Below are 9,133 nucleotides of genomic sequence, written 5' to 3'. Positions count from 1 at the left end.
TTAATTAATTAATTAATATGACCTGTTAAACGGATCTGTAACCACTCCCGAAAGCAGAATTGAACTATGAGCCTGAGGCCTTTCCGTGTGGAATAAAACTATCCTGATAACAATTCAGCAATCTCTCTCCCTCTCCCTCTCTCCCTCTCTCTCTCTCTCTCTCTCTCTCTCTCTCTCTCTCTCTCTCTCCCCCTCTCTCTCTCTGACGTGAGGTCTTGCACAAATTGATTAATAAGTTTCATACTTTGTAATCAAATTTAAAATATAATTTCCTATTATACTAGTTCATAAAAAAAATCACAATACACATGAATCGTGTTCAAAAGGTTTATTGAATACAGATTTGACTCAATGCCTAATACACATTTTATTGCTTGCTTTTCAACACGCAGTGGCGGTCTGTCTCCCTGAAATGAGAAGTATATGATAAAGTCAATAACTATCTGGTAACTTCCTTTACAGACTGTTTAGTCTCTATAGTTTCACTATCACTTTTGTGTCTGCCTGTTCCTCGTGAAACTGTGTATTCGAAATAATATTTTTGCAAGCATATTCTGTATTCAGAAAAGGTTAAAACAAGAAATGTATGTAAAAGAAATATATGTAAATACACGAAAAACATCTTGAGAGTTGTATGATCTGTTTATCTTAACTGAGTGAGTGAGTATGGTTTTACGCCGCTTTAAGCAATATACCAACACTATAACGGCGAGGGACACCAGAAATTGACTTCACAGATTGTACCCATGTGGGGAATCAAACCCGGGCCTTCGGCGTAAAGGGCAAACGCTTTAACCACTAGGCTTCCCCATCGCCCCTTATCTGATTTTGAACCCTGCCATCTACACATTATCTGTTAGTCTGTTTGCTGTTTAACGCCGGATATATCTCGTGCCCAAATATAAAAGTACTATAATGGACACTATTAACATTATGAAAATAGATTCCATACTAGAGGCATTCGGTCATTCAGAAATAAGTTTGTTTGTTTGTTCGTTCGTTCGATTATTTGTTGTTGTTTAAGGTCGCTCTCAGCAACATTCCAACTATATAACGGTGGTCTGTAAATAATCGTGTCCTGACCAGACATCCCAGTGATTGATATCATGAGCATCGATCCAAACACTTGGGATACGATGCCATGCATGTACCAAGTCAGCGAGCCTGACCACCTGATCCCGACAAGCACAGTCGCCTCTTACGACAATCATGAGTTGCTGAAGACCTATTCCTACCCTGATCTACACGGGGACAACATGAGTTGCTGAAGACCTATTCTTACCCTGCTCTACACGGAAACAATCATGAGTTGCTGAAGACCTATTCTAACCCCTGATCTACACTGCGACAAGCATGGGTTGCTGAAGACCTATTCCTACCCTGATCTACACGGAGACAAGCATAGGTTGCTGAAGACCTATTCTTACCCTGATCTACACGGGGACAAGTATGGGTTGCTGAAGACCTATTCCTACCCTGATCTACACGGAGACAATCATGAGTTGCTGAAGACCTATTCTTACCCTGATCTACACGGGGACAATCATGAGTTGCTGAAGACCTATTCTTACCGGGGTTTTCACGGGTGCTACAACTCAATACTCGCTTGGTTAATACATCTACTATCATGATTAAAGGTAATATAATTGAAACTTATTCTCCTATCAAATAATGTCACGAACCTGTGACACTTGTATGATTCTAACGATAAAATCTTACCCACTCTGCCAATTATGGGCTGAAAAAGACAAAAACTTGTTTATTATATGTATCACTTCAATGTGTTTTTTGTTGTTTAACGCCGCACTAAGCAACATTCGAGCTATGAACAAAGGAGTCTGGACCAGACAATCCGGTGATTGGCATCGTGAGCATCGATCCAAGCAATTGGCATAGCGAGCCCGACCACCAGATTCTGTTTGTCGCCTCTTACGACAAGCATGGGTTTCTGAAGACCTATTCTAAGCCTGATCTACACTGCGACAAGCATGGGTTGCTGAAGACCTATCCTGACCCTGATCTTCACGGGGACAAGCATGGCTTGCTGAAGACCTATTCTAACCCCGATTTTCACGGGTGTCGGTATATGTTGGTATTTGGAAGGCTATAACAAAGCAAGAGCTATGGACACTGAGCGATACATTCCACAACGGATCAAATCAACCTGAAACACGACTATGGCTAAATAAAAATAAGAGGATTTGGACTACATCTCCCTTAAACTGGAACATAACTGTTCACATATTCATTTGTTTTCCGTCAACAGGTCCTGCGCTTGGTTACCATGATGTCTACTCGTATTTCTGTGATGTACATAGGATTAATAATTTACTGGTTTTGTAACTTTCTGAAAATGGTATATGAATGGTATGTCCTGTTGTGCCGTGTTCCATGTTTTGACATGTCTCCTGGGCTATGTAATGTTGCTGTTGTGATTTAACTTACCAGTCTGGTTCGAATCCGAGACTCGGACAAACACTGGGGTTGGACGTGGTGTACTCCAGAGTGCCCACCGACTCCAAGGATGTGGCGTTGAAAATGTCGAGATTGCTTAAAGAAGATAAAACATGCCTGTTACAACCATCATAATCATTTCCCATCCAAGATCATATGGGGTTTGACATAACAGATCTTAGGTACTCAATGGGTAACCGGTTGAAACCACAAAGACATCCTAGTTAGTCGGATGGTCTGGAAGAGAACTTGAATGATTTGGCTTTATTTTCGATGATCAAACCAAAAAGTATCATGATATGTCATAACAGGATTTTGGTGACTGTATCCGACCAGACATTCGTTTGTTTCTGTACACAATGTAGCATTGTTCTTCATTTCATTGAGGGGCGGTCGGGTAGCCTAGTGGTTAAAGTGATCACTTGTCACACCGAAGACCCGGGTTCGATTCCCGACATGGGTAAAATCTGTGAAGCCCATTTCAGGTGTCCCCCGCCGTAATATTGCTGGAATATTGCTGAAAGCGGCGTAAAACCATACTCACTCGCTGACTCACTCTTTCCTTACACTGACCTGACACCAGGGTAGGCCACGTATATCAAAGAAGAACAGCGGTTGATCTTGACGGCCCCGGATGGTTCGCCCGGAATGCAGTACAGCAGCTTGAAACAGTTGGTCGCAATGTCGTAGATCCATACACCACCGGCAGCATCAATAAACACGATACTGTCTGTCGAAGAAAACAAATCAAATTTTGCGTTAATCACCACTTAATTACAAAGAATGACATGCAACATGTTGTAGATATAGCATGGATTTGCCGCTTACCCCTTTTCTCAAAACAATTTCAAATGAAAGTTTTGTTTGTTTGTTGTTTAAGGTCACACTCAGCAATGTTCCAGCTACATGGCGGCGGGCTGTTAATACTCCGAGCCTGGACCAGACACTGTTGAGTCTTACTAGGTCTTCAGCAACCCATGCTTGCCGTAAAAACGACTATACGTATTGTAAGAGGCGACTAACGGGATCGGGTGGTCAGGCTCGCTGACTTGGCTGATGCATGTCATCGTATCCCAATTGCGTGGATCGAGGTCAATCACTGGATTGTCTGGTCCAGACTCGATTATTTACAGACCGCCGTCACATGGCTTGAATATTGCTGAGTGCGGCGTTAAACAACAAACAAACAAAGAAGGTTGGGGTATATGTTCCACTGTACGTGGTATATGTTTTGTTATACGTACTATCGTCAATGACGTCAAACGATGTAATGGACATTGAAAACTTCAGTTTGGTCTGCAAATCTCCACCTGTCTTGTCGACGCACTTGATCTCCTTGCAGTCGCTGAAGTACACTCGCCTTAAAGAGAAGATGATTGCTTGCAGTCAACATGGAGTATTGTTTATTTGCCTGACAAACGTATGCCAAATTTCATTTGAGGATACTTCAGACGTTTTTGTTTTGAAACATCACCCAACAATGTGCTTGGTCTCTGTTATATTTATAAGGTCAAGCACCTAATATATTGAATAATCTGACCAGGTGTTGCTATTGACCTTGCTGGTCTATACTTGGCAATTTTCCAAGCTTTCGCTTGAACTTGTAACTGTTAATATGTAACACTTGAATAACATTACTCAATCTATTTACTGAGATAAGGAACATTCACGAGCAGAGATGGTAAATATGGTAAATAACATCGCCCTCGCCTTGGTGCCCTGGCCCTGATACTCACTGTAGGCTTTATGTTTTAAAAGACAGGTTTGGATGTTTCAAGAGAAATAAACCAATCCGAGAAAAGGAGTATGAGAAAAATATAAATACATTTTCTTTCCCACTTGTATCACTGGTGAACGGCTGATCAGAGTTGCGTCCCTTGGGCACGCCAGAAACCTATGATTGTTGGTTCGAATCCCGGTTCGCCCCGATTATGATTCTAGGTTTGTCAGCACCATACCCGTGCTCGTGGGTTTCACTGAACGTCTGAGACCTGCATCACTTCGGTCTTTCCTCCCACATTAAGCAGACACGCCGTGATATAACTGGAATACTGTTCAAAGCACCGTTAAATCCAACACACTCACTCACTCACTCACTCACTTGACCTACACTGCATATAATTAATCTTAAATTGAATAATTAAGGAACTAGACCGTTATGAACAGTAATTTTGTGTAAAATACAGAAACATAACTGCGATACCAACCCATTAAAAGCTCTGACTCTCCCAGCCTCGCAGGAAATCTCGGTAAGAAGCGACAAAGTGCCGCCAGATGTAGGGATGGACGCAAGTTGATCGATACCCGTGTTGTTATAATCATTAATTGCGACATACAGCAGATCATCCAAGACAGCGATACCAGTACCGCTTCCAAGATCTTCGTCTAGACAGAGACAAACATATAATGCACAAATATAATACTGTAATATGGAAGCATACAGTCAACATTTGTAGTATAACGGGCGGTGGGGTAGACTAGTTGTTAAAGAGTTCGATTCCCAAAATGGGTACAATGTGTCAAGTCCCCTGTCGTGATATTGCTGGAATATTGCTAAATGCGGCGTAAATCCATACTTAATCACTGGTAGTTTAACAAGTGATTTTTATTCTTTTTAGGAAAAAACGTACCTGCAATAATATTTCAGGTTCATACATGTAGGAATTTCTATTTATTCCTGACTATCCTGACTATGTTACCTTCAAGAAAGATGCAGTTAGGGGCATTTCCTGTATACACGTACTGCTATAACAAGAAGCTTCAACCATCCATAGAAGAAAATGAAAATGGTGTGAAAATTCTAGATTGGTTTCCGCATTATTGTTTAACCTCTTAGTGTTTGATTGTTGACGTTTCTGTATTACTGGCAGGAAATTAACGAGGTATTGAGGGTGTAACGACTTACCGTTTAGTGCAGTGTTTGTGGTCCCGGACACGCAAAAAATCACGAGGGGCCGTAACGAGATGCCGTATATGCTGTAACTTGATGCATTGTCTCCGCTTACTGTAAAATCGCTGACATTATAAGTCACATCCAAACTTGGCAGGATCGTCCCCACTGGGTCAACCTGAGCAATGTCGGTCCGATCGCATCCACCAACAAGTGCGGCACATCCTTCCACTGTAAAACATCAACGTAAATCTTGTGATTGGGAAATTTGTAACCCTGATCTACACGGCGACAAGCATGGGTTGCTGAAGACCTATTCTGACCCTGATCTTCACGGGGACAAGCATGGGTTGTATTACGAAATACAAATCATACAAGCATAAAGCTTGATAAAGTGAAAGGTATATATGACTGAATTTCAACTAGACGGTTGAAGATTTCTTGTCTGGAACTAGTTTTTTTCCAGTATACTGAATTTGTCAGTTCAATTGTTCTAATGACAGTCAGCTTAAAAGTATTTTCATGTCCTTTCATAGATCAATCTGGTCTCTTTTGTCAACATGAAGGCGGTTCAGGTGAACGCTCTCTCCGATTTTGCCTTTCGTTCGTTTCTCTACTTACGTGCAGGACAGTCCGTTGATTGATTCCCGGTCAATGCTGTGAGATCGTTGATAAGATCGCAAAGTGTGGTGTTGAGGGCTTCGAGATCATTTTCAAAGCAATCCCCGGGAGCTGAAACAGAAATATATACATCAACTGTCGTTCTTTATTTAAAACCACCACTTTGTGTTTGTCCCGGTTTATTGACGATACAATGCTGTGATCAGCCGTACATGTATTGGAACTTGGAACTTAAACACACCTGTAGGTATGGAAACATCTACAATTGTAAACAGTTCACGAATAAGTTAGATGTCATCACGTTCTCCGTAAAAGTCCAGTGCTTCTCTTATGTGCAATGGCATATTGGTTCCACAATGGTCTCAAATAATTATGTTTCTTTGTGACATTACACCGAATGAATGAATTACATACTGCTGATTGAATTATATAAACTAAAGATAAAATAAAGTATACACTCTTCAAAAAAAAGAATCGCAGAGGTAGATTTTAAGTAAATAAATGTATTGTACCTAATTAAGTCGATATGTTTAATTTAATATCATAGATACAAATATGAAATTTTGGAGCTCGATAATCACATGTTGTCGTTGTACAAAGGCACTGAAAACTGTTCATTGTCACATTAGGTCACAAGGTTGCGCTGAACTCGTGTGACCGCCCCGGGCAGCAATCACGAATCTTCTTCTCCTCGGCACTGGCTGAATAAGTGTACGAATTCTGTCCTACCACTACCACAAGTTACGAATGTGCATTTTGCTTTACTGTTCCTCCATGACAATTTTGAACAAGTATGAAAACAATGCCGTTTAAGACATCGCAAATCGACAATGGTTGCATTTTGACGCACCGTTTGTCGAATATCAGGCCACCAACATTTCCAATTTAAATACCGGATTTTTGTGTGGTCGGGTTCAATGTATTTGCATGTGGTTGAGACGGGTGCCACGGCTGGGACAAGATACGCACAACACTTTGCGAACACCTGGTATCATCACTATTTGATAGTTATTCATAAACACGTGGTGTAGTCGGAATCGTACAATCGACTATGGAAAGGATTTTGTCATTTTTTTTTAAAACATTTGTTTTTTAACTTTGTACACCACCATCCCACACTGCAAAGTTAAGGGGAAACTGATCAAAGTGGCATTTGTTTATAGGCGTCTTGGCCTAGAATTCAACTTAATTTTCAGGTTTGTCATATGATGGGGAGGTTTCTCGGCAGGATAAGGCCAACGGATGAAAACGGTTCCCGTTGGGATCACATTGGAATAGAGATGTAGATATGAGGTACATGTAGGTACTACTTTCAGTGTTTACAAACAAACATGGCATCGCCCTTGTCGATAGCCATTGTGAACCTGCACAAACTACTGAAATAATTGTTGTCATTATCAATACAATATTCTAAGATACTGAAAATCAGTGAGAGAGAATAGCTTTGACATTTATCGAAGTTATATTCGATAGTGATTTTTAAACACATGCTCACGATAACGTGGGAATTGTAGAATGAGTTCCGCGTTTGGCAGATACTTCTTTTGATTGAGGATAGGGTTTTGTCGCTTTAAATGACTACCCACCACTGTCATCGTGTTGTTTGCACCCTTACAATACACCGCCAACATGTTCTCTCGATTGTCATATTAGGCCTAATCCTTCCGTTTCCTTTTCCATGCAATGCCATCACTCGATACCTCTTTGTATTTCTGTAATCAGCTGTTTTTTGCAAATATCCCCTACTTTTTTAGAATGTTTAGATCAAGAGTTCAACAGTCGCTTTGCGCATACGCGATTGAAATGTAAATACTGAATCCTGAGATTCAAGTGCTCAATTGTTTGATAGGCATTACTTAGAAGTTGACGGATGACAAGGTAGACACAATTTTATGAATAACAACTTCTTTAATACTGTAAAAAGCGACGTTTCGGTATAGATCCTTATAGCATTGTCAAGCAAGTGCTCCTGAAGCTAGAAAATATAGTTGAACTAAAGAAAAGCTATCAGATGCAGACCGCCTTCGTGGTCTAGTCGTAGATAGTCCGCCCGGAGAGCGATAGGTCCGGGGGCTCGATCCCCGGTCGCTTCATTCCATAAGACGTTATAATATGGTACTTGTTGTAACCCTGTCTGGCGCTCGGCATTAAGGTCGGCTCGGCAATAGACATCACGTTGTAGGTTTAGATTAGATTAATTTTGTAATGCTTTATAGATTTTTTTTTCAAAAATGCCATTTACTTACTCTGACATGGACACTGTTCATCGGTGACATCAAAGATACTTTGGAATTCAGCCTTAGCGGGGGGGCACGGGTGGCCCAGTCGTCTAAGGCGCCGCGATTCGCTGTGCAGAGTTGCGTCCCCTGGACACGCCAGAAACCTATGATTGTGGGTTCGAATCCCGGTTCGCCGCAATTATGTTTCTAGGTTTGTCAGCACCATACCCGTGCTCGTGGGTTTCACCGAAGTGGTAACCGTCTTAGACCTGCATCACTTCGGGCTTTCCTCCCACATTAAGCTGACACGCCGTGATATAACTGGAATAATGTTAAAAGCGGCGTTAAACCCAACTCACTCACTCACTCACTCAGCCTTAGCGGTTTCTAGTTGAGTCAAGAGCTCAGCGAGCTTGTCGGGGAGCTCATCTGGTCCAGGCGGACATCCGAGTGATGGCGCAAGGACAGTCAGGAGAACTATGAAGAGACCGTTGCCGAACATCGTCATGTTGATTCCGATTGACTTTCCTCCTCACCCTCAAGAGTTATTATAGGCATTCGAAATTCTCGTGGACCAGTAGATACCTGTCAAGTGTCCAGGTGTGTCACCCACGTGGTAATATCTACCACGCTGCATGTAATTGATTTTGACAAAGATTTGTGCAAACCGCAGCATATTTTTACGAATTGAAACAGATGGTAAGGTTCAGGTTTTGTCTGTTTGACATATATTTTGAATTGGTTGAAGGACATCATACAACATTCGTGTAGAGCGGATTGGGTATCAGAATTCCAGACTCAAAAGTCTCTGATCTCAGGGCAGAAAATGATCCTTGAGAAAAATGGTTTGTCCTATTTAGATTATTCATACCCTACAAGAGAAGCGTGAAGAGTTCTCGCTATCGCCCGCCTTGATATGGCAGGAATAATGCCAATGCAGCGAAAACCA

At 41.5% G+C, this 9,133-nt stretch overlaps 1 protein-coding gene across 1 annotated transcript; it reads right to left on the bottom strand.

Annotated features, from left to right (window-relative positions):
• Positions 1 to 353: 353 nt before the first annotated feature.
• Positions 354 to 8,692, bottom strand: LOC139472462 (uncharacterized). Its single transcript, XM_071254937.1, has 10 exons — positions 8,561 to 8,692; positions 8,212 to 8,263; positions 5,966 to 6,076; positions 5,360 to 5,575; positions 4,662 to 4,839; positions 3,699 to 3,814; positions 3,028 to 3,184; positions 2,446 to 2,550; positions 1,720 to 1,738; positions 354 to 407 (listed from the first exon to the last, which is right to left on the bottom strand). The coding sequence occupies exons 1-9, from the start codon at positions 8,690 to 8,692 to the stop codon at positions 1,732 to 1,734; spliced, it is 1,074 nt and encodes a 357-aa protein (XP_071111038.1). The 3' UTR covers positions 354 to 407; positions 1,720 to 1,731.
• Positions 8,693 to 9,133: the final 441 nt, after the last annotated feature.

The sequence above is a fragment of the Haliotis cracherodii genome, unplaced genomic scaffold (genome assembly GCF_022045235.1).
Source record: "Haliotis cracherodii isolate W230 unplaced genomic scaffold, xgHalCrac1.p SCAF_24, whole genome shotgun sequence".
Classification (NCBI taxonomy): domain Eukaryota; kingdom Metazoa; phylum Mollusca; class Gastropoda; order Lepetellida; family Haliotidae; genus Haliotis; species Haliotis cracherodii.
The sequence above is the reverse complement of the archived record's forward strand: the minus strand, read 5'-3'. Positions and strand labels throughout refer to the sequence as shown.